Below are 26,158 nucleotides of genomic sequence, written 5' to 3'. Positions count from 1 at the left end.
TTGCCAATATTTATGGTAGCAGTAAACTTGGGGGATTTGATATCTATTTTAATTAATAAATATTTAACTCGAAGTCTGGCTTCTACGGTGTCTAAAGAGTACCAGCGTTGAGAAGTAAAATTCCCAACATAATGCTGACTAGACACCATTTTGGTTTTTAAATGTCCATATTGTTATTAGTTATAAAATTTCTGTAAACTTTTTCAGCCAAATAAACCTTTTAATTATTATTATTAATATTTACAAGACAATCTTATCAGAGCTTTTGAACACTCGAACTGCTTTTGAAAAGACGCAAGCGTGTGCCAAGTTTATAACAGTTTATAGACATTGCCACTTTAGCCCATTTTGAAGTAAAAAGGGAAAATCAGACAACATAAATGCGTTTTATTATTATGTAAATCCTTGGTTTAATTTTGGGCCTTTGTAAATTTAGTTCCATCTTAAATAACAAGATAAAACAATATAACACCTTATATAACTTGTACACTTATTAAGTTATCACTGAATATCCGCGCACTATATGAGAGTTTCTGTACCTCCACGTGGGCACAGTTCCCTTGGGGGGCTTGGCCTGGAGGGTTGAACTCGTGCCGGTTCTGCTGCATACTAGTTTTTCGACGTTAATATTGTCACGAACTCTGAAACAAATAGAACAAAATCTTCAATATAAAATTCAAATATGAGAATTTTTTTTTGATGCCGATGATTATGGGATAAGACAAAGGTATGTAGTGTACCTATTTTTTTAAGCACGTACCGGAAGACGCAGTGTTGGTAGGCTCCCCACAAGATGGATCGGTGCGTGGACGGATAACAATAAGGGACGAGACGAGAAGTTCGTTGGTACAATTACCAATGTCAATACACGCCCTGCCCATAACAATGCAAGGCCGCTTAGGATTCTTAAAAAAACCCATAAATTCTGAGCAGCACTACAATTTTGCTCGTTACTCTGAGACATAAGATTTTCCCAGTAATTTCTCTAGCTACGGTGCACTTCAGACATAAGCACAATAATGCTTACACATTACTACTTTACAGCAGAAATAGGCGTAGTTTGGAACCCATAATCTAGCCGGCATCCTGTGCAAAGGAGCCTCTCACTGGTAAAATACGTGATGATGAAATTCCTTTCATTCTGAATTTTGCCGTCACTCATCATAAATACAGAGTTTTTCTTTAACATTGTAAGTACGAACGTACCCAATTATTTATATGTTATTTATATTCTATTTGGGCACCACATGCTTCATGTATATTATCTTCTCGTTGATATACATACCATGGTATATATATTTAAAACACTTTAAGCGCTTTACGAATGCCTATATAGGTATAAGATCTCCCTACAGACCTACCATGTAATTTGAATTTGATAAGTTTGGCCTTAAGAGAGATAACGTTGCCAGCTTCATGGGCACCATTACTGCAACTTCAATGATATTTACTATTTGTAATAAGAAATGATTTAATTAATATAATATTAATTACAGATAATTTTAATATATTTACTATATTTATTGTACACAACTATTCTTTTTCTCATTATCTACATTTTTGCTTTGAGACGTCTTGAATTTACGTTACTTGTGTAGATGTATAGTTATTTATAAATAGTACCATCGTAATTGACCATGCCGTCACCATCCAGGTCTGCTTCACGGATCATGTCGTCCACCTCTTCCTCGCTGAGCCGCTCCCCCAGGTTGGTCATCACGTGCCGAAGCTCCACCGACGATATCAACCCGTCGTTGTTCTTGTCAAATACTCTGAAAGGAAGCATTTGAAACATTGAAATATATTATTTTTATGAAAATAAGGGATGAGACGCGCAAGACATCCAGCTGGTGGTAAGTGATACGCCCTACCCATTACAATGAAGTAGATTCTTGAGAAACCCAAAAATTCTGAGCGGCACTACAATTGCTCTCGTCACCTTGAGACATAATATGTTAAGTCTCATTTGCCCAGTAATTTCACTAGCTACGGCACCCTTCAGACCGAAACACAATAATGCTTACACATTACAGCTTCTCGGCAGAAATAGGCGCTTCTGTCTGCAATTACTTCTGCATAAACTTCAAATTTGAATCTTCTTTTTGGTTGCATTCTTCGTTTCTGAAGGTTGTGTCCGTACTTTAAGGTTTTCGTAATATTGGTCACAAAAGTCTTCAACTCCTTTCGGTCCTCAGTTTTCCTTATTGTGGTCGTAAATGGTAGTCCAGTGAGTGTCTTGATCTTGTCCGACCAGCGGCTGGATGATCGTCCGAGTGGTTCTTCACCCTCCACCTGGCCTATGACTATCAGTTTATGTAAATTACTGGGAAGGTGTCGGGTCATGTGGCAAAAATATCCCAAGATCTTTTGATAGCAAATTGTGGACAATCTAGTGCCAATGGGAAATTGCTCCAGGATAGACTTGTTTATTCTCTTTGCCATCCACTAACGTTAGCGAAGCATCCGTCTGCAACACCACATCTCAAACGCGTCAATCTTTTTCCTCTCTGCCGCTCGGATCTTCTTAAACTTTGAATGTAAAAAAATAAATAAAAAAAAAAAACCAACAACTGGAGCATATTTATTTGATCTGATCAACATGATCAATCAAGCTACTTCACCATAAAATCTTAAACTCAGCGTATTAAAATTTATTTAAATCTGCCTATATTTATTGAGAAAGAAATGTCTCATTTATAATTTTGTAATACATAGAAGTTAGAACCCGCTTAATACGATCACACTAAATACGAATACTCGGATAATCCGCCATTTTGCGCCAGTCCTTACAACTTCTCCTAAAGGCTTAATACAATTCGTTATCCCATTTTAATATGCCCAATACGCCAACAACAGAATAACAAGAACCTCTAATATTGAAGGGTTTACCAGGATATTCTTCTATTGATGAAAATGTGGCACTCTACGAACTTTACTGAATTGAAGATGTTAATGAGAATGTGAATAACACACAAAAAGGAGCCCTAAGTGAGACCGATAAAGACGAAGAGGAGTCAACTTCGATTCTCTTAATCACTCAGATATTATCAGCTATTAGTGAATAAAGAGGCCTTGCAGCTTCATTAAAAAAAAGCAAAGACGCACTGCAAAAGTTAAATAATTTTGAAAATCTTGCAAATGCGATTCCAAAAAAAAAATTTCTATCAATCCAAAATAAGTGATTACTTTGAATAACGTAATTAAAATTACACTATGTATTTAATTAAATTTATAAATGTATACGATATTAGAACTTTATGTTTTATTGACGCTTGACTGCCAAGCACAAAATTCTATACAAAAACTAGTGGACCCAACAGACGTTGTCCTGTACACACGTCTTAAATTTGAAAAATCGGTCCAGCCGTTAGGAGGAGTTCACTAACGTACACATGAGCAGGAGAATTATATTATATGGACGGAATTGAGAATCTAAACCAATCTCAAATTCACTGAAACAAACAAAAATGTCATCAAAATCAGTCCAGCCGTTTAGGAGGTAGTTTAATTGTGAATCTAAACCATTTTCGAATCCACCTGAAGACACACACCAATCTCAAATTCACTGGAACACACAAAAATATCATCAAAACGGTCCAGCCGTCTAGGAGGAGTTCAGTGACATACACATGCACACAAGAATTATATATATAAAGATGAAACATCTCCTCTAAGCGGAGAGGAAATGTGGAAATAACTAAATCTGAATAATTATCAAAATAAATTTCCTCTCCACCCCGCTTTGGTGGGTCCGCTATCGGGCCTAAGCCTGGCTGCTTTTCGGCAGGTACATCTTCAATCTGGTCGTAGAACAGATGCGTAGTTTGAATTCCTCATCCACATTTTGCTCTTTTTATTTATGAAGTCAATTTAATTTCATCTATTTTTTTGACATGATCAAAAAACCTCAATTTTTAATTACAAGAAAATGTTAAGTGTACTAGTAGGTAGTGCACTGAACGTATAGGCTTATTTAGCAAAAAAAAAAAACAATTGCATAAATATGATATATCACATTACCTAAAAGCTTCTCTCAGTTCATCTTCACCATCGGACCCTCGCATTTTCTTGGACATCATCTGGAGAAATTCGTTGAACTCTATAGTACCGTTTCCATCTTGATCTACTTCTTTCACCATATCTCTCAATTCAGTCTCTGAAAGTGACGAAATCATATTTTTAAAAATATAAGAACAAACCCCCTAATTTTGTGATAACTTACAATATTAACTTTTCATTTTGTTGGTTTTGATATTACTATTTGAAGCGCTCTCGGGCCAGCCTAACCATTTTGAGCTCAAACAAAATTATTAGCTATCAATGTCAGGATATTACGTTTTATATAAATTAATAGGCATCACTTTTACCAGCTAATTTTACAAGGAGGAAATTTAGCAAGGAAAAATCAAATTGATAGAATTTGAGCCAATGCCCTAGCTCTTTCTATTTCACCTCCTCCTATTTGTCCTCTTTTCATAACATTTCATAGGATTACATAGGGTGGTACAAATTTTGTCTGACAATAGCTTACAGTATCTTTCTTTATGACAATGAGGGACGAGACCAGCAGACCAGCTGATGGTAATTGATACGCTCGTCAGGATTCTTGAAAAACCCAAAAATCCCGAGCGGCACCACAATTACGCTCGTCTTCTTGAGACGTAAAGTGTTAAGTCTCGTTTTCCTAGTAATTTAAACTTCTGAAAGAAACACAAAAATGACTGCTTCACGGCAGAAATAGGTGCCGTCGTGGTACCCATAATCTAGCCAGAATCCTGTGCAAAGGAGCCACTGGTAACAACAATACAGCCTGGTAGTAGAATGCAAACTTAGTTATGGTCAATGTTTTATTACAGTGTAAATTTCTTAATTTTATATTTAAACAAAATGATAATTTGATAAATTATAAAAAAATTATTAAAATCAAGATAAGAATAATCTAGAATGTAATGTCAAAAACCTTTGCCCTTTGTGGGCAAAAAATTATTCTACAGAATAAGAAGAGTTTCGAAGTAGCTAACTGTGTGCTATTTTAAATCTTAAAATCTTCTTTAATCTCTTAACTATTATTAGCTTCAGGAGAAAATGAGATAGTGAGTTGAAGAGAGCTGCAAGCAAGTGCTTGTTGAGTAGCATTTAGCCTTGTTCAAAGCAGTTGGAATCACCAAATATTCGTAGATTTATTTGTTTTAAGTAAACTCCGTAGAGCGATGTTTTGAACTGTCTGTATATAATACTTTTTAATCAACTATATTTTTATTTATTTATATCATTTTATCACGCTTACTCCGTGATTACATAAATTCATTTTGAAAACAAAACGATACGGGACTCGAACCCGCGACCGCTCGCGTTCAGTGCGAGCGCTCTTTCACTTAGCCAACTGTTCGAGTGGCGTCATGTTAATAAATCTAATAATATGTCTTGCTCAACTCTCAGGTTGGTGGCTTCATCTATAGGATCTACTTTACAGTTGATAACCCGCTCAACACCAATATTAGCATTTTTTTTTTATGGAATAGGAGGACAAACGCCGCCCACAATCTCTTGCAACACCACAGGAATCACAGGAGCGTTGCGGGCCTTTAAGGAAGGTGTACGCGCTTTTTTTGAAGGTACCCATGTGGTATCGCCTCGGAAACAGCGCACAAGGAATTTCATTCCACAGCTTTGTAGCACGTGGAAGAAAGCTCCTTGAAAACCGCTCTGTGGAGGACCGCCACACATCTAGATGGTATATTAGAAAGTGACTTCACTTCTGGGATAAATTACACAATTTAAACTTATAAAACAAAATTATCATTCCCATCGTTCATAAATTTTGTTTTTAAATCTAAGAGTGAAGGATATCACTTTAAAAAATAACAAACTCGTATGTAATTTCTAGATGTCATCATATCCTCATAAGTTGATGTGGTGTGACTTTGGAGTACTTGATTTTGGTATTGAAAATGCTAAAATAGTCTTGTAGCGATGGGCTTCTCTTCAGGATTAGTAGAGTTTCTTAACAACTTTATTTCCTTTAATAATAAAAATTTTAACGATTACTTGTTTACATAATTTATTATTAATGTTATTTACAAAAAAAAATATATAAAAAAAATATTATTGAAGTCCATTTCCTGTATAAGAACCACTTTTTTCGTCAACTGACACTAAAACTATTTGCAATTAAAGGCTTGTGGAAACCATCATAGAAGTAGGCAAATTAAAGTAAATTTCAAAACATCTAGAGAAACCCGTAGCATTTACAGCTCGCTATGATCGAAAGCTACCGAAATTGGTAAAACTGCACTATCAAATCTTAAATAAAGTGGATAAAGTCAATAAAGTGGACATCTATATGATAAGGACGACCCAAATTCTACATTTGCCGGTCTCCAGATAAGGAAAATCAACTGAAGATTTATTTCTACGGGCACATTTTCACAAATAACGTTTATCTTAACGAGTATGTTTTTCTTCTAAGCGTTATATAAATAAGCGTGGAAATAGAATAGTACTTAAACATAAGCTTACACCGTATAAATAATACCGTAGACAAGTTAATTAGGGATAATGCGAGAGTCACATGTTCCGACAATGTCCAGCCTAAGCTGACCCCTAACATATGATATATAATGTAATGTTTTGGTTTACAGAGGATGTGATAACTGTAATTTTTTATGAAAATAAGGGACGAGACGAGCAGGACGTTCAGCTGATGGTAATACGTCCTGCCCATTACAATGCAGTGCCGCTCAGGATTCTTGAAGAACCCCAAAAATTCTAAGCGGCACTACAATTGCGCTCGTCACCTTGAGACACAAGATGTTAAGTCTCATTTGCCCAGTAATTTTACTAGCTACGGCGCCCTTCATATCGAAACACAGTAATGCTTACACATTATTGCTTCACGGCAGAAATAGGCGCCTTTGTGGTACCCATAATCTAGCCGGCATCCTGTGCAATGGAGGCTCCATTGGTAAAAGATTATAATATGATTGCGACTGCATAATATTGGTTGAAAATAATGAAAGAACTCGTAAAATTTGTCAGTAAAATTGATAATTTAATGAAATTTATTTTATATTATCCGTTGAAAAAATGTTAGCCCTCGTGACGCGTGTCATGTTAAACATTTCAGTGAATATTTAGTAACTACTATAACAAAAAAATTGGATTGAAATAAAAAAAATTATTATTCGCCATCAGCTAGTGTTAATTTTGCGATTTATAATTTGAAACATTCATAAAACTTCATTTTAGAAATAGACAGCGCAAATCCCACAGAACACAGATTTTTTGTGTTCAGTGGCAAATCCACACATCAAACGGGATATGAAGACGATAAGCTGGTCGATTTTAATGCCAAAGCTCACCAAAGGATACACACATAAAAAATAACAGAATGCCTCCAAGATTGGCAAGAATTTGTGATATAATTTTGGAAAGAATTGGAAAAAAACTGGGAATTGCCCATGTGAGACGGTGTGGCCTAACCTTCTTTCCACTACACTGAAAGCAATTTTACAGATTGAATTAAACACGTTAATAACAGCATGAACGGTGATTATTAGTAACTATCCGATAAACCAAGTGATCTGTTCAGCTTTATTTCAAATACATTAATAAAATAATATGATTCCTTTGGATTTACTTACACGGTATACAAACACATACTTTGATACGTGCTCAACCACCATGAGTTTTACCAAATAATTGTTGCCATAACAGTAAATATAAAAAACATTAAACAAGCAACATGATCGCTTCCTATTGCATAATAAATTACTGATTATGATTTTTTGGGATTAGAAACCCTTAACGAAACAGGAACCCCTATAAGTCAGGTTAGTACTGCATCTAGAGTACGTGGTGATTTTAAATTTAAATTAACATCTAGAACTAAAATCTACAAATCCAGATGGAATAAAGAATTTACTATATAAGTTATATTTTGGCTTTTATTATGAACGCCTACTCCAATCCCAAACTAAAATTCAACGAGAATATATTTCAGATATTTCCTATTACATTCACTTCATATGAAACTTTATTCGTATAAACCTTCCAACTCTCTCCGTTCACATCTGCTATAATCCGTCACCAAACTCGGCGATATTAAAGGGAGCTCAACGTAAACTGGTCGTGTGTTGTAGTAAAAATTCATGAAACACATTCGGAGCTGGTGAAAATTGAAACGTCTCTTTCGTTTATTTATTCGTTTGCTCCAATTCTATTATTGGTTTGAATAATCAAGTTGTATCAGCAGATATTGGGGGTTGAGCAAGTTATCTACTGTAAAGTAGATCCTGTAGATGAAGCCACAACCTGAGAGTTGAACAAGACAGCAAGATTTATCAACGATACGTCACTCGAACGGTTGGCTCAGTGGAAGAGCGCTCGCATGGAACGCGAGAGATCGCGGGTTCGAGTCAACCATCTTGTTTTCAAATTTGATTTGTGTAATTATTAAAACGGAGTCAGAGCACATGATATCAATTGTTGATAACAAGTTTGGATCAAGTATCAAGAATGCTTTGAAGTTTATTATTACTAATTACTCAATGATAATTAATACATTTCACCTCGACTAGCGAGAAAAGTGTTATAGGTTATATATAGTAAGAGAAACAATTAAGATAATAAATTTATCTACACCCATGCTTTAAATCCTGTATTAAAGATTCAGAAACAGTTAGCTTATTGCCAACATTAAGACACCCAATGTTCCAATAACCATTACATCACCCAAAAGAGTGTTGTAATGTTGTACTGAATTTCATAACAACACTCCTACGTTTTTTTTTATCCCTTCATGCGCAGAGAGTTTCAACAGACAGCCACATTCTTATTGCTCGATGCGTGGTATCTGTATGAATTTCAAAAAAAGAACATTTTCGTTTACGCGCGCTCCACACTACCAGAACGTCGAGCGCCGTAAAAAAAGTAGGTTATTCGAATCCCCGCTATTTTTCTTCGATTTTTTTTATTGTTTTGTTTACAAAAAATGAGCGATTCATTTTAAACGCTGCAAAAGAACATTATATTCGAGTGAATTTTAATTATTGCACTATACAAAATGTAAATTACAGCTAAAATAAATAATTGTTTCATTAATACTTATTTTATTTGTATATAATCAGTAACGAATGATATTAGGTTACTACTAGGACTAGTGTTTTAATGTTAGCAGTAAGCTAACTGTTCGAGAATCTTTTAGAGGATTCATATTCTGGGTGTAGATAAAGTCTTGTATGCAACTGTTGATAATTAGGTATTAAAACACTCATGTGATACTATTATCACACTCGGCTTCGCCTCGTGAGATAAATCCACATTCGTGTTTTAATACCCCATATTACACAACAGTTGCATAAATAACTATTTTGTGACAATGAAATAATACGCTAGGCTAAATCGAGTTCCGAATCGCACCGAATCGCATTGTTTATTTTTTAATACGGAGTAATTCCGGGATGCATGGTCACGTGGGGTTCGAAATTTAAATCACTTTGCCTCACGCACGCATAAACGTTTTTGCTGCGAGTTTTCACGTAGCAATAGCGCCCTTTTCGTGCTGGAGAGGTGAAAAAAAAAATTCTTCAGAGATTACAAAAGAGGTGTACAAACAAGAAGTTTTTATTAAGTAGATAATATATTTCGTTAATAATTTTTTATAAGATATTTGAAGTATTAAGGATTAAGTAACTAGTAATTTCATAAAAAATATGTATTTCATTACAATTTGCGTTAAATATTAATAATAGTTTAATACCCTTAAGTAGAAAATGCAACAATTCCAGATAAACCGCAAGGCTTTCCTGGATTAGCGATATTATTAATTATCAAACGATCTCACTCGTTAGGGCTATGAAACTGTATTTGAAATATTGCAATATAACGTCCGTTCGAAAATATATTATAATATAAACTTTAAACATAAAATAAATATTATTTTTATCACATCTGTTCAAAAAGAGTTAGTTGGTATTCTGCACAGATTATAAAATAGTGGTAGCTTTAATACACAGCTTTAATCTCTAGAGATTAAATGTGATTTATGATTGGAAATTGGATATTTTTAGTTAATGTTTCCTTCGCAACAGAGATCAATCAAAGACATTGAATGAACAAATAATATATTGAATTATTATTTAATTAGTTATAATTATTAGTTAACTGAGTGCGAGCCAAATAAAAAAATGGTTTGACAAAGAAATTAAAAGAACGCACCGAATCATTCTGAGTTCCGACTTCATTCACAATTGTTTACTCAAATCCGGATTTTACTTGTTTTCTACAAATAAATGAATTTACTTTCTCATGTAACTCGAGAGAATTGTATTAGACGCTAAAATGACATTACAAGAAACAGAAGTCAGTCTTCTAACTAAATGCCTTGAATATACAAGATATATACATATAAAATTTTCATTCTTTAGAAAATGCAATGAAATATGTATATCAATGTAAATATTGATTGCATAATATACCATAGGACATAGAACTTTAATAAAAACGCATCCTATCTCTAAATCCAGCTAATAATCTGTGTGAAACCATGGACTAGTAAAAAAGAAGGACTCCACGCCGTGATATTAGCAAGTGAAGCACCTTTATGCTAGTGTGTGTGCGGTTACTGGGTATATAATCATATATCCACATATACTTTTGTAGTATTGTTTTGACACTTTTTCACAACGCACGACGGCATTTTCAAAATATCTTATTGCAACGCAAACTGATCTGTCACAGAAGATGGCCAATCTCATAATGGCGGTCGGTCGGCTTGTGTTAATGTAAGTGTATGCGTGGGGTTATGTATTTACACGTTTACCGGTTTGTTTTGGCGCCTCACTGTTATGTAAGGTGACACGGAGTCCTTCTTATTTTACCCGTCCGTGTGTGAAACAAATATAATTGCTACCCATTCAGCCGATTTAGTGATTGAGTAACGAACATACAAACGTTCAAATTTATAAAATCAAAAGGCATGAAAATAATTTATTTTCTCAAAATATATTCCTATACTTGATGATATCAATCAAAGCCCTAACACCGCTTCTATAACATATGGCACTCTGAGAGAGAAGAAACGGTACATGAAACAAATTAGAAAAAAAATAACCTTAAAATAATATTATGTTATTACCTACACAATATAAAACATTTTATGGCCGTTCCCAATATACTATCTACAGATTGAGATAAATTACTACCTTCTACTGTAAGTAAGTTGCTGTCGATTTGTTTATTGGGACAGAAAAGTCAGCGATAGTTACGATTCTTATCTCAAGTAAGAGAGGAACGGCCGTATAATTCACTTAAGGCCGTTCCCATTATTCAGTCTATCTCCGGTTGTGGCCTACTTGAGACAAAAATAGTAACTATCGTTGACTTTTCTGTCCCAATAAACTTATCGACCTTCACTCACCTTATCCGCACACGCTGTCTGTCAATGGGACGACGTATAGCTTACCAGCGATAGAAGTTTGTATGGAAATTGCAATTCACGCGTCGCAATATAAGGCGATAAGAATAAATTATCGGGTATATTGGGACAGATTCAGATTATTGACAGCTAATTACAGACTATACATACATACTGTAGTATATTGGGAACGGCCGTTAGTGATAAAAACTTAATACTTATGTCGCTATGTATAGATACACAGTTCTTATCGCTAATTATGAAAGGCGTGTGATTATTAAAACTCTGATCTATGATAATAAAATAAGTCTTCAAATAAATGAAAAAAATTGGTATTACAGTCACAATAACATACAGTTTAGAAGATATAATTAAGCACTTAAGATAAGGTAAAAGGTTTATGTTATGTCTCAGTTTCATAAATTCTTTTAATATCACACGTTAAAAATACAACCAAAAATGTTGCCTATAAATCCCAACTAATAAAAGTGAATGTAAGTTTGTTTTTTACGCTTTTACGATGGAGCTACTGAACCGATTTTGATGAAATTTGGTACAGCGATAGACTGGATCTTGGATAAGGAAGGCTAAATTTTATCCCGGAAAAATCTCGCGAGATTTGTGAAAAATGAAAATTCAGGTCGATAAGCTATACCGATAGTAGGTTTAGTTTACCATAGCAATCCTAAATTCCTCGAAATAAGATTCATATAATAAGTTGAGAACGGGAGCGAAAACGGGAACCGGAACTGGAATAGGACACGAGATAATCTTCAATTCCAACTTGCTTATTATTTTTAAAAACCCTTTATCTACGCGGACGAATTCGCGGGCATCAGCTATTAAAAAATAATATCAATTTTAAGATCATTGAGAATTAAAAGGAGATACCTTTCCATATTTCAATTCATGACGCAACGGCGCCGTGGCTTAGTTGGTTAAAGCGCCTGTCTAGTAAACAGGAGATCGTGAGTTCGAATCTCGCCGGGGCCTTTGTGATATTTTTTTTAAATTTTACTTATATTTTTTTTAAATATATTTCTGAAGAGACTGTTTTTTAAGATAGTTGTATGTTTATTATGCAAGTTCTGGATTAATTTATTATTCTGGATTATAAATTATTTATTTATTTATTTTTATCTCTAGGAATAATCTCTTTATTACAATTATAATAGCTTAAAAGAATGAAATTGCCGTTTTGGCTTAAAAAAAAACCACCTTTCTACAAGATTTCAGAGTGAAACTTTATTCACATGACAGTTAGAACATTCTAGATTCAAAATAAGTACAACACTGCACTTTTTGACTATTGAAAGTTTTTTCAAAATGTGGAGTAATTTTTGAATACCAGTTTTGGCGTGGAACTAGTGCAGTTTATACTATGCCTGGAGAGGATATGGCTAACCAATGCACCGTGTGTTTTTGGATTACTTAATCGTTTTCGTAGAAGGAAAAGAAGCAAGAAAGAAAATATATTAAGTAACAAAATGGATGCATAAAAATACAAAATTAGCAGCGCTTTCCGCACTAGGCATGCCTGTACCGCGGAAAGATATTTATAAGGAGATGAATGCAAGTGAAGCCATGAATAAAAGCTATTTATAGTATGAGTAGACACTTAAATAGACATATTAATTAATTACTGCTAGTTCTATTCTGATAAATCTTAATATATATAAATTACGTGACACGTTGTTTGTCCGCGATGGACTCCTAAATTAATGCACGGATTTAAATGGGGATTACTTCATGGAATGCAGTTTAGTCCAAATTGAGAGATAGGATACTTTTTCTTTCGATTTGGGTCCCATAATTATTTTTATTTACAATATTTGTAGTGTATGGACATATTTTCTATGAGAGAATTTATTGACGCTCGGTTTGGCAGTTCTGCAGTGAAACAATTTCATTATAACAACAAGGAGCAAACGTTACGAAATAATTATTGATGTTTTGAAAAATTATTCACAAAAAACAGTATTTTATTCATTATGTACAGTACTACGCCTGTCAGGTCAGCTAGTATATTATAAGTTTGATTAACACAAACTACTAACAAAATTCAAAAAAATAGATAGTAACAGTCATTATATTATTAAAACGGAATGAAATACTATAAAATATTATAATATGGGGGTACTTAAATATTATTAGAAGGACGGAGAATACGCGTGCCAAACCAGTTATCTTGAATGTATTTTTAACATCTTGTTTGGCTAGAGATCTATAACTCATTAACTCAGTTCAACCTTCTTTTTTTTCAAGTATAGATTTACAAACATTGCCATTAATAATCAGCCAAGTAATAAAAAAATCACGATTGCTTGTAATTTTGTTTTAATAACTAAAAATCCGGTAGAATAAGGGAACGGTATGAATGTTATTTTTTATCTAATTAAAAATGTAAGCCATTAAATATAAAAAAAAAGGAAATTTAAGTAAAAAAAACCAATTGGATTATTTTATGAAACCATGATGCAAATGAAAATGTTTTCACAAAATTACAAATTAATATCAACATGAAAATGAAACAAAATTTATATATTATCTATGCTTTACATGTTAATAAATAAGAAATACAATGTAATAAAAAAATACCTTCGTCAGGTGTGTGGTTCGAACCTACTCTCCCTCTCGTGAACCAGAGCTGAAATCTGGAGCTTTAGACCGTGCGGCCAAAATGACTTTTTTTTTGTCTTATGAAATATAGAATAACAATTTATAAATAATATCTGGACGACCGAGCATTGCTCGGATTTTTAAGAATGTACAAAACTTGAAAAAAAAATCCTATAGGACATCTGGATTCGAACCAGGGTCTTCTGCTTTCCAGATCACCCAATGTCCCATCTGAGCTATTATAGTCTTGTGTATATAATATATATATAAAACAGGGATAAATTACATTTTTTAATATTGAAACCTAGCTAGGTCAAATTCTCGCCCCCGAAACTACCTGTATACTAAATTTTATTAAAATCGTTGGAGCCGTTTCCGAGATTCAGAATATATATGCAAGAATTGCTCATTTAAAGATATTAGATATAACAGGCCAAAAACCACAGAAGTTTGTCAGGCACGTTAGAAATGTACTATTATCGCCTACATTTAACATTAACTTATAAATACACAATTTAATAATGATACTATAAAATTGGAAAGCACTAGTTAAAATTAAAGGATACACCTGCACGCTGCATGCTGCACCCCAACCACAATCGAAGTACCGTGGCCGATTGTAATACGATATGCGATAAATGGGCGAAAAAATTTGAGGCAATTGATGCTGTGCTATTTACTAACCTGAAGGTCGTTGTCCCAAGGATCTCATCACGACACCAAGTTCTGCCATCGTAATGGTTCCGTCCTCATCTTTGTCAAACAGCATGAAGGCTTCCTTAAACTCTGTAGTACATATATTTTGGTCATTATCTTATTACTCACATAAGATAAGTAAAAATCAAAATTAAATCTTGAAAAATAAACATAAGTCTTACATGTGTAAGGGAGCGCGTGATATCGGCAATACTCTTCCCTCTTAAAGAAATTCCAGTGGTCTTTATCACGGTTTTATCGAAATATCTGCACCTCGATTATATCATCATCATCATCATCATTTCAGCCGGAAGACATCCACTGCTGGACAAAGGTCTCTTCCAAAGATCGCTATGACGATCGGTCCTGGGCTGCCCACATCGAACCTATTCCAGCGATCTTGACCAGATCGTCGGTCTATCTTGTGGGGGGCTTACCAACACTACGTCTTTACTGCTCCGACGGCCATCTGTCCGTCGAATTATGTGCCTTGCCCACTGCCACTTCAGTTCCGAAACTGCCTGAGCTATGTCAGTGACTTTGGTTCTCCTACGGATCTCCTCATTTCTGATTCGATCTCGCAGGGAAACTCCGAGCATAGCCCTCTCAATTGCCCGCTGAGCAACTGTGAGCTTCCTCATAAGGCCCATAGTTAGCGACCACGTCTGCGTTCCGTATATCATCACTGGCAACACATATTGGTTAAATACCTTCGTCTTCAGACACTGTGGGAGCTTCCCGAATGCTGCCTATCCAAGTTGGATTCGATGAGTGACCTCTTTCCCGAAATGCCATGCCCAACTGGATTATATTTTGTCCAAGGTAGACATACCCGTCAACTAATTTAGATTATATTTTACTCTTTATATTATGATGGCTTTTGCGGAAAGGTCACCATAATTCAGCCAAGAGGATGGCTTAAATTGTTTAATAAATAAAAAAAAGGTAGGCTACCAAGTATTGATGGTACGGTGTTGAAGAGCATTCCAGTTTTAACGGTAGTGATCAGTTTAATCTTAATAAAATAATCAAAGTGACTCAATTTTGGCAAGAATATTTGAAAGGGTCTCGCAATATAATTGGAAGCAACTGTTAGAAAACAATTTAAGCGTGTTACCTCTTGTAACATAAAATATATATTTTAGGAAACTGATTATTAATTTTTGCATTTTCGAATAGAATATACAGAACAATAAAATATATCGTGATAAATACCTAAAAAATGTAATAAGTCTTGATTATTTAATTTGATAAAATGTTTATAAACATACCTGCCACCTGCTCTTCCGTGAGGCCATATTCTGACTGAAAATAATAATAATTAAGTAAGTGTGGGTAGTTAAATATAAAACAGTAAGTAACAGAAGTGTCTTCAGGCCACAGTTTTAACTTATAAGGAATAAAGGAACCATAACGCTTCACAAACCGGTTAATTCTGATTTAATTTTTTTCCCTAATAAAAAGTAGGAAAAGTAGGGAAAACTGCCGATGGACATCCAATATTAGAGGTCAAGATAAGGGAATATGCTCTAGACTTAAAGGTTGATGTGGACTGGTATTTGACGAGTAGCTGAGCCAACCAGTGGTCAAAAATACGTATTAAATCGCTAAAATTGTCGTAAATTTGATCTATAGTTTTTTTTATGACAGGACGAGACGAGCAGGACGTTCAGCTGATGATAATTGACCCTGACCATTACAATGCCGCTCAGGATTCTTAAAAAATTCAAAAATTCTGGGCGGCACTACAATTGCGCTCGTCACTTTGAGACGCCAGTAATTTCACTAGCTACGGCGCCCTTCAGACCGCAACACTATAATGCTTACACATTATTGCTGCACGGAAAAAATAGGCGCCGTTATGATACCCTTAATCTAGCCGGCATCCTGTGCCACTGGTAAAAATCTATAGTTATAATAATCTTTAGTTATTATAATCTATACTTGACAAAACTAATTGTTAAAATTGAAACAATAGTCAAAATATCCAACCAGGTACTCATAGGCTAGGTTAGCCGGTGGTTAGTTAGTTCATAAGAGCTATGCTAGTTCGTTCTATTTGCAATGCTTGCAACAGAAAAAATTGTACTCGTGTACACTCAAGTACATTATATACCAGTGGACCCAGTGATCTGTGAACGGCTGGATCACTTGGCGTTGCGTAGAGACGTCGCTTCATTGTGTGTCTTCTACCGCATTTATCACGGGGTGTGTTCCGAAGAGCTGTTTTACCTAATTCCTGCCGCCGAATTCCACCTTCGCACGACACGCCACAAGTTAGGATATCATCCTCACCATCTGGATATCATCCTCACCACCTCCTGTGATTCCTCTGGTGTTGCAAGAGATTGTGGGCGGCAGTGATCACTTAACAACAGGTGACCCGTACGCTCGTTTGTCCTCCTATACCATAAAAAAAATATAGTGCGTTAGTTGGATAAAGAGGCCTTGATTTCTTAAAATCGAGACCTTTAACGGTGCAATAGTCACACTTTGTAATTTTTAACCAACCAAATGAATCGTTATGTTTTTAAAGTGATAACCCTAAATTTTTGGATTAATACACAAATAAAAATTGAAAACAAAATTTTATGAACGATGCAGGACTCGAACCCACGATCTCTGGCGTTCCGTGCCAGTGCTCTGCGAGTTGAGCTAACCGTTTGAGTGACGTATCGTCATAAAATCTTGTATGCTTTGTTCAACTCTCAGGTTGTGGATACTACAGGATCTACTTTACAGTTGATAATCTGATCAACACCAATATTTGCATATTAGGAAATTGACTTGAGATGTCGCTTTAGGAAATCAAAATAAATTGTTATGTTTTTAAAGTAATAACCAACCAAATTAAATAACAAACAAATTAAAAACCTCCTCCTATTTTAAATCTATATATATAAAAACGAATTGCTGTTCGTTAGTCTCGCTAAAACTCGAGAACGGCTGGACCGATTTGGCTAATTTTGGTCTTGAATTATTTGTGGAAGTCCAGAGAAGGTTTAAAAGGTAAATAAATAGGAAAATGCTGCCAAATTAAATAAAAACAACAAATTTGTTTTTCCTTTGATGTGTCCATACATAATTTCAATGAGAGAATGTATTGACGCACGGTTTGACAGTTCTGCTGTGAATCAATTGCATTACGACAGCAGGGTGCATATTTTACGAAGTAATTTTTGATGTTATGATATATTATTGACAAATTCATATAAAAACATTATTTTATTTATTATATATACAGTACAATGTCTGTCGGGTCAGCTAGTTGTTGATAGAGCTCGATATAGAGTTACATCAAATTTAACAACCTTTATTTTGTATAATAATAATACCTTTTTAATCATTTATCGAACAAAACTACTTATTTAAATATCGGCAACATTATCAACCACTGTTAACATTATATTTTGAACAGAAAGAGGTCTTAACCACTGGTTAGATATTTAACTGTAGTTATTTTAACAAATACCCAGGGTGAATTTGACAAAACCCGCCCTTGCGGATGATACATGCTAGACTGTAGCAGGCGTAAGCTGTGCCCCGTGCGATTTCAAAACTTCGGTCAAGCATAAATCATCCTTACGCCAACTCTGTTCAGGTTTCTCATAAATTTTCAAATGGGTAGTAGTATTAGTATTACTATTTTGAATAATAGTATATTGATTTGAATTTCAAACCTCCACAAAAACAAAAACAAAATGCTACAAGATTTAAAATAGTAATTAAGTAACTAATTGTTAGTAAAAAATAAAAACTTCGTAATCAGAGGAGTGTACAGTTAATTATATGTATAGAAAGTGTGATAAAAAACATATTAATATTGCTTTTAATAAGGTTTTATGAAACCTCAAATTATGTAGATTATTGAATTAAGTACCTACTATTCTAAACACGAACATTTTTAACGGAACTCTGGAAATGAAATGAAGACTTAATTCTTGTATTACACGCTTTTTATTAGCTTCACCTGTGTGTTAGTTTGTTTGTAACCGACTCATTTGGGCACGATTTTGGCAAACTTTAAACGGCCAGAATTCGTTCAAACTTCGTAGATTTTTCGAGCACCTAGGACAAAACATTAATTTGATAAAATGATTCCATTTTTAAATTTTCAACATTAGATTTTGTTGCTTTATATAATTTTTTCATCTACCGTCGATAAAGCAGGAAAAGATGTAAAATTTAAATTGCATCTATTATCTTTTCAACCAAAGCGTGTTTTTTAGTTTCATTTTTTACAATTAAGTTTTTTAAAGTGACTGTAAAAATGAACAAACTTACAATCTATCTTCGTGTAACATTTACCTTACGGGCTCGTCAAAAATTAATGAGTGATTTGTGAAACCAAGCGCATAATTCACATGTTTAATGCTCAATACTAAAATAGAACTCACGGGCAATATTACTCACACATATTGTAGTTGTTTGTAAACAGTATAATTTTCCTTTAACAACGAGTAAAAACGCGAATATTTATTTATTTTATTATATATATTACGATGACCTGTATAGCCGAGTGCTTAGGTCCCGGGTTCGAATCCCGGTAGGTGCAATCATTTATATGAATATTCTATATAATATGGATGTTTGTTTCCGAGTCATGGATGTTTATGTTTATATATATTTATGTATGTTTAAGTATGTATATTGTATTAAATATATCGTTGTCTCGCAACCCATAACACAAGCTATATTATGCCTAATTTGCGGCAAGATAATTTGTGTAAAAAAGTGTGTCAATATTATTATTATTATTATATATCTGTTAATAGGTAAAATATAATCTGGGTCAATGGATTACCACACTACAATCACTAATAATATCCAGTGAAATGTGGAATGCATGAATCGGCAAATTAATTAATTTCCGTAAATTAAAAATTTGAATGAATTCTATTCAATGAAAGTGTAAGTGCAATCAAGTGACTTTGTATTATGCTGATGTTCTTATATAAAAAAAAACTTGATTTTTGAGAAAATGCTAGATGACCATTATTACAATTTGATTTGATTTTTTTATGAAAATAAGGGACGAGACGTGCAGGAAGTTCAGCTGATGGTAATTGATACGCCGTACCAATTACAATGCAGTGCCGCTCATGATTCTTGAAAAGCCCAAAAATTCTGAGCGGCACTACAATTGCGCTCGTCACCTTGAGACATAAGATGTTAAGTCTCATTTGCCCAGTAATTTCACTAGCTACGGCGCAATTCAGATCGAAACACACTAATGTTAACACATTACTGCTTCACGGCAGAAATAGGCGCCGTTGTGGTATCCATAATTTAACCGGCTTCCTATGCAAAGGAGCCTTCCACTGGTGAGACTGGTGGTCACATTCACAAAATGAACAATATTATAAATCGGAAGAATGCACAATAGCTTCTTAAATTTCAGAACTATTAATTCCCTTCTAAAATTTTGATTTAAAAAAAATGTATATAAGATGAATCGTGGAGCTTTTTAATTGTTCTGCTAAGGCCTAATTTTAGAACACATCAATAGCCGTATCAACATTAACGCTTTATGACTCAATAAAATAAAAAAATACATACAGAAAACTGTCTGGTAGCAAAGTCTGACGTAAGTCTTCTAATTCTTCTATATTCTTTTTTGTAGATATCATCAGCACCTGTCTTTTCCATTTTTATTCAAAAACTTCTAGCATTGCCTGCGTTAAGCTCAACAATTTTAACCCGCTTCAAACTTTTATCGGCAAAACTTTCTCCAATATCCGAAACTCGGCTGTACGTAACCGTGCCTTTGCCCGAAACATACACGCTTTACTTTCCATCGAAACTCACGCAATCAAATTTAAAAAGTTACTCATTCACATTCAAACTGCTTCACTTTAATACACTGAATAACTAGTAATTCTCAAATATGATTGGTTTTTGAAATTTAAATTTCGAACGTCACTTTTAATTTGTATTCGATTTTGCTTTTAATTCTTAGCAAGTGATACGCGCGAGTCAAACAGTGACAGTTGACTTATATTAATTCTATATTTAAATTGTATTTTTGCGTGACGTGTGACAACATTGGCTCATCTACATTGGTGCCAAAATAGCGGTTGTCTGAGTAATCATTTTAACAAGGTTCCTTTGTAACAATTAACTACTAAAATTATATTTCTCTACAAGCAGCGCCCGTGACTGCACCCGCTTAGTTATCATCTACGAGGCCACTGATATGGACTTTTAATATTTTTCTCGCGCTATAATTTTTTTTAAAATTAAATTCAAATTAAGAGCCTAAGATACTCCTTATAACCATTAAAAACACTTCGTTTGTTGCTATACATTGGTAACAGAGTTATCAAAATCGGTTCCGTACATCCAGAGATTAACCAATACAACCTCACAAACTTTAACTCTATATAATATTAGTATATTTTTTTTTTTATGAAAAAACTTTTTAACAAGAAAACAACCGTCTTCAAAAACACTGTTCCAAAACAATAGATTAATATGCACTAAAAAGTATAAAAATAATTTCGTATTTTTATACAATCTAATTAATTAATCTAATTCTAGTTACAATTATTGTTATTTTTGGAATCGGTGTCCTTCCGCCGCGACCCGCTCTCGCCTCTCGCCTCCTCACGACTCAAGCACATCTCACCTATAACTATGTATGTAGTAACAAACCTATCTTGGATGACATCGGCTCCAAAATTTACAATAATCGTAACTAGAATAAGATTAATTAAATAGATTGTATTAAAATAATTTCGTATTTGTATACTTTTTAGTGCACATTATATCTATGTTTTGGAATAGTATTTTTGAAGGCGGTTGTTTTTTTGTTATTTTTTTTTATGATTTTTAGTGAATTTGAAGTACACTTGCTAACAATTTGTCTAAATATTTGTAAATATGCTAAATTTTTCAATGCAGCAATGAACGTAGGTACTTTGCAATTTCATTACAGACAGTGTTCTGTTACTTTGTCATGGATTCCGTAATCAGAACTATCTTTGAAGTATATGCTTTCCAATCCAAAAAGAATCATCGAAATCGGTTGGCGCGATATTGAGTTATTCGTAAATTTACCATCCACTTTGCGATACGTATGTATAGCAAAATATAAGACTTTTATGGTTTTCTCGTGGATTCCACTGTCAGATCTGGACCAAATTACAATGAGACCATACGGTAAGCTAGCTTTCAAATAAAAAAAGCATTATCAAAATCGGTTCACCCAGTCGAAAGTTTTGAGGTAACAAACATAAAAAAAATACCGACGAATTGAGAACCTCCTTCATTTTTGAAGTCGGTTAAAAATAAGGGATGAGACTAGCAGGACGTTCAGCTGATGGTAATTGATACGCCCTGCCCATTGAAATGCACGATTCTTAAAAACCTCAAGCTCGTCACCTTAGACTCTTTCGTCTCATTTCCCAGTAATTTAACACAGTAATGTTTACACATTACTGCTTCACGGCAGAATTAGGCGCCGTCGTGGTACCCATAGTGGCCTGGCATCCTATGCAAAGGAGCTTAGGTAAAACTGGTAGATTTTAGAACGAATTTTATTTATGTAATAGTGTAGATGTAACACCCAACTACAGGTCTCTCTATATATAAAAAAAAAACTAGTAATGAATATTCAATGAAATATATTATAACTAGATATTTTATTATATTATGTTATAATTGGTTCTTGCGTTTATATGTGTGGATGTGATAAATAGTAATTGTATTTGTACCTATCAGATCAGGAGCTCCTCATAAACTAATACGTAAATAAATTTTATCTACACCAATGCTTTAAATCCTCTATTAGAGATTCTGAATAAGTTAGCTTATTGCCAACATTAAAACACCCAATGTTCTAATAACCATTACATCATCCAAACGAGTGTTGTAATGTTGTACTGAATTTCATAACAACACTCCTATGTTTTTTTTTGATCCCTTCATGCGCAAAGAGATTCAACTGACAGCCACATTCTTATTGCTCAATGCGTGGTATCTGTATGAATTTAAAAAAAAAGAACATTTTCGTTTACGCGCGTTCCTCACTACCAGAACGTCGCGCGCCGAAAAAAAAGTAGATTATAAGAAACCCCGCCATTTTTCTTCTATATTTTTGTTTTTTTTTTATAAAAAATGAGCGATTCATTTTAAACGCAGAATATTCGAGTGAATTTTAAATTATTGCACTATACAAAATGTAAATTACTACTAAAATAAATAATTGTTTCATTAATACTTAGTTTATTTGTATATAATCAGTAATGAATGATATTAGGTTGCAACTAGGACTGGTGTTTTAATGTTAGCAGTAGGCTAACTGATCCAGAATCTTTTAGAGGATTCATATGGGCGTAAATAAAGTCTTGTATGGAACTGTTGATAATTAGTTATTAAAACACTCATGTGATACTATTATCACATTCGTGTTTTAATACCCCTTTTTACACAACAGTTGCATAAATAACTATTAATAATCAATTGTAAAAAAAATATTGGTTAAAAAGACTGTGAATTTATGGGATGTACTTCTTATGAGCCCTATTTTCAAACAATTATTGTAAGATTCAGAAATTTATATTGATTCAACGGTTGAAATTAAAATTATACTTAACAACGAAAGTATAATGTAACATAATTAGATTAAAACATATTTAATAAACATTATTTGAATTTCAGTTTGGATATGTGGAATTGTCGGGGAGTACCTAATTGCACCTAAGTAAAAAGCTTCTCGACAAATGTATTAAGTAAAAAAGTAGTGCCTCTTGAGAGGATCCAATTCCAAAACGGAAGTTAAAGAAGCACAAAAAATAATGGCTTACAACAAATAATCTGTTATTTGATTGATTGAAAAATTAATTGTTCCTTTTTAAACCTATAGACGAGTTTGCTAAACAAAAATAGTAATAATAGTCCTGTCTTCTAATTATAACTCGTCGTTGTGTCGGTTTAACTGTAAAATTCAATCCGGGACGAAAAATATACTTTTTTTTAACGTTTTTCGTTAACAGATACTTATAGATAGACATTAGTTGGCTGAAACAACGGACTTTGAACGAAATTCCACGAGAAAATCTAGGCTTAGGCTGTTTTAATTAAAAAAGTAGTTAAGATCTCAATAAAATTAAAACGCTTTAATACCCAGAGCAACGGATGGCAGTTAGTTCAAAATTAAAATGAGAAGATAAGTTAATAATTGGCGATGCTTCAAAGACACTCGAAGCGCTGTCATCCGGCGAAATGACGGAGCGTGAACGTCCATCATCTATGTAATTTTCCGCCTTCGCCCGTTTTTAATTTTTTAATTTCTCGATTGATGGCACCTGACATTCTGTTAGAATAATACTAGCTTTTACCCGCCACTTCGTCTGCGTGTATTAGTTACTTTGCGCAACTTTTCTTTATCTTTTATTTTTATTTGGATACTTTTCAAACAATACACATAAAAACTGCTCTTTCCGCTGGCAGCGCTCTTCATATACAGTGCATATCCCTTGTCACTGTGGACAGTCTCTTTAAAAGTATTTCCCCGTGAACTTTAATCAATTGGTTAGAGCACGGGCACGGAACGCCGGAGATCGTGGGTTCGAGTCCCGCATCGTTCATAAAATTAGGTTTTTCAAATTTTATTAGAAAACTAAAGGATAATAAAAGATACGATCGCGCCTGTGAAGGTAGGGCTCACACGTTACAATATCAATCATAATATATCAAAAGTTTTCATTATCTATTACAATCACAGAATGGAGAGAAAATCCCTAAAGACCAAAACAAATTATCGCATCCACACTCCTTTTGGACACACATATCGAGGAGTACAGAAGTACCCCTACTCCTCGATATAGTACGGTGAAATGAAATGTAATGATGAAATGACATTTCTTTATTCATTTAGTTAGAATTAGTGCGTTAATGAAAGTCAATTTTGAAGCCATGTTCGAGAGACTACCAGAAGGCCTGTTCTGAGAAGAACTGTCAAGAAATTCACGAAGTTTTATCCTCCCTTTACAGTAATCCATACATTTTTATTATCTATACCTAGCCTTGGCATAAATACTGAAATAAAGAAAAAAATTCTAATGCAATTAACATTTATTACTTTAACAGTGTGTTTGTTTAATACATAAATATAAAACAATTTAAAATATAAAAAGCTTATTCGAAGTGGTCTCCATTGGCTGCAATACAGTCCTTTAAACGTTTCGGCCCGTTATCAATAGAAGCACGCGATCTTTCCGTGGGAAAATTCTTTACTACCAATCGTACGGATTGTTTTAAGGACACCAAATTATCATGGCGTTTAGAGCAAGCCGTACTCTCTAAAACTGACCATAAATCATAATCCAGCGGATTAAGACCACGACTGGACGACGGCCAGTCCTTATCTCTGATGAATTCCAAAACGTTAGTTTCCAACCAAGACTGCGTTCACCGAGCTTTATGACCCGGTGCCGAGTCTTGCTGGAAGGACCATTCATGGTTATTGAACACTAGCTGACCCGGCAAGCTAGCTCTCGATTACTTAGTCTACTGTAAATTAATATCTATAAAATAATTAAAATATTACGGTACATTTTAAAGGTTTTATTTAATTACTATTTACACAATTTATACCTAAACTAGCTGACCCGGCAAAGGTTGTTTTGCTATATAAAGTATAATTCACGCGATAGTTTTATAATTAATAAAATATTGCATATATTATAGCCTGTACATCATTTTGTTCTATTGTCAATAGTTTTTGCAGCCACGCAAAAATAGGTTTTCGATTTTACACCTTGTGTTACAAAATAGCAATTATATTACGGATCCCTAATTTTGAAAAAAAAAACATAGCCTATAGCCTTCCTCGATAAATGGACTACCCAACAGATTAGCGCGTTCAAACAAACAAACACTGCAGCTTTATATATTAGTATAGATGGTGTTACTCAAAAGGCTTCACTACCTTCCCAAGAATGGTATCTTGATACACTTGTGCCGATGTTTTGATACCTTTTTCACAAAAGAATGGCTCAGTCACTCCTGCATTGCTAATCCCCCCCAAACCATCACTGAAGTCGGATAATGCCCACGTTGCACTCTGTCTACTAATTGGGAAGCTTACTTAGAGTTTTGAGCATAAATACGGTCATTTTGTTTATTAAAACGTTGCTCAATTGTAAAGATTCCAAATTCAAACGTAACATTTTGTTTATAATTAAATGTAACAGTATTTATGGTCAGACTAAGTATATTCCTGAACTTTAAAATACGCTTTCTTCATTAAAATTTCTTTAGTATGAAGCTTAAATTGATATAATGGAAATTCAGTAACATGATGTGGGAGTTTATTCGTATACATTTGAATGACTACTAATACAGTAATACTTCAAGCCGGCCACATGCAGAGCTATTCGATTTGTCATGGATCCAGAGCTCTGTAAACAGCTAGATCACTTG

The 26,158-nt window shown here is 34.0% G+C and overlaps 1 protein-coding gene and 1 non-coding gene across 5 annotated transcripts in view; one reads left to right on the top strand and one right to left on the bottom strand.

Annotated features, from left to right (window-relative positions):
* Positions 1-366: 366 nt before the first annotated feature.
* LOC126979646 (calmodulin-A-like) overlaps positions 367-26,158 on the bottom strand; it is a 222,324-nt gene continuing 196,532 nt past the window's right edge. For 3 of the 4 annotated variants that reach the window (XM_050829100.1, XM_050829099.1, XM_050829098.1), the window contains exons 4-8: positions 16,003-16,036; positions 14,720-14,821; positions 4,021-4,156; positions 1,624-1,772; positions 367-641 (exon numbers count right to left, since the gene is read on the bottom strand). In XM_050829100.1, coding sequence (XP_050685057.1) covers positions 610-641; positions 1,624-1,772; positions 4,021-4,156; positions 14,720-14,821; positions 16,003-16,036 — 453 coding nt within the window. In that variant the 3' untranslated portion in view covers positions 367-609. Of the gene's footprint in view, positions 642-1,623; positions 1,773-4,020; positions 4,157-14,719; positions 14,822-16,002; positions 16,037-20,290; positions 20,712-26,158 lie in introns of those variants that run through there. The other variant, XM_050829101.1, reaches the window with a different exon arrangement.
* Trnat-agu (transfer RNA threonine (anticodon AGU)) lies at positions 12,336-12,409 on the top strand. Its single transcript has one exon. It is a non-coding gene; the product is annotated as a tRNA-Thr (tRNA).

Source organism: Leptidea sinapis, chromosome 3, assembly GCF_905404315.1.
Source record: "Leptidea sinapis chromosome 3, ilLepSina1.1, whole genome shotgun sequence".
Taxonomy (NCBI): domain Eukaryota; kingdom Metazoa; phylum Arthropoda; class Insecta; order Lepidoptera; family Pieridae; genus Leptidea; species Leptidea sinapis.
The sequence above is the reverse complement of the archived record's forward strand: the minus strand, read 5'-3'. Positions and strand labels throughout refer to the sequence as shown.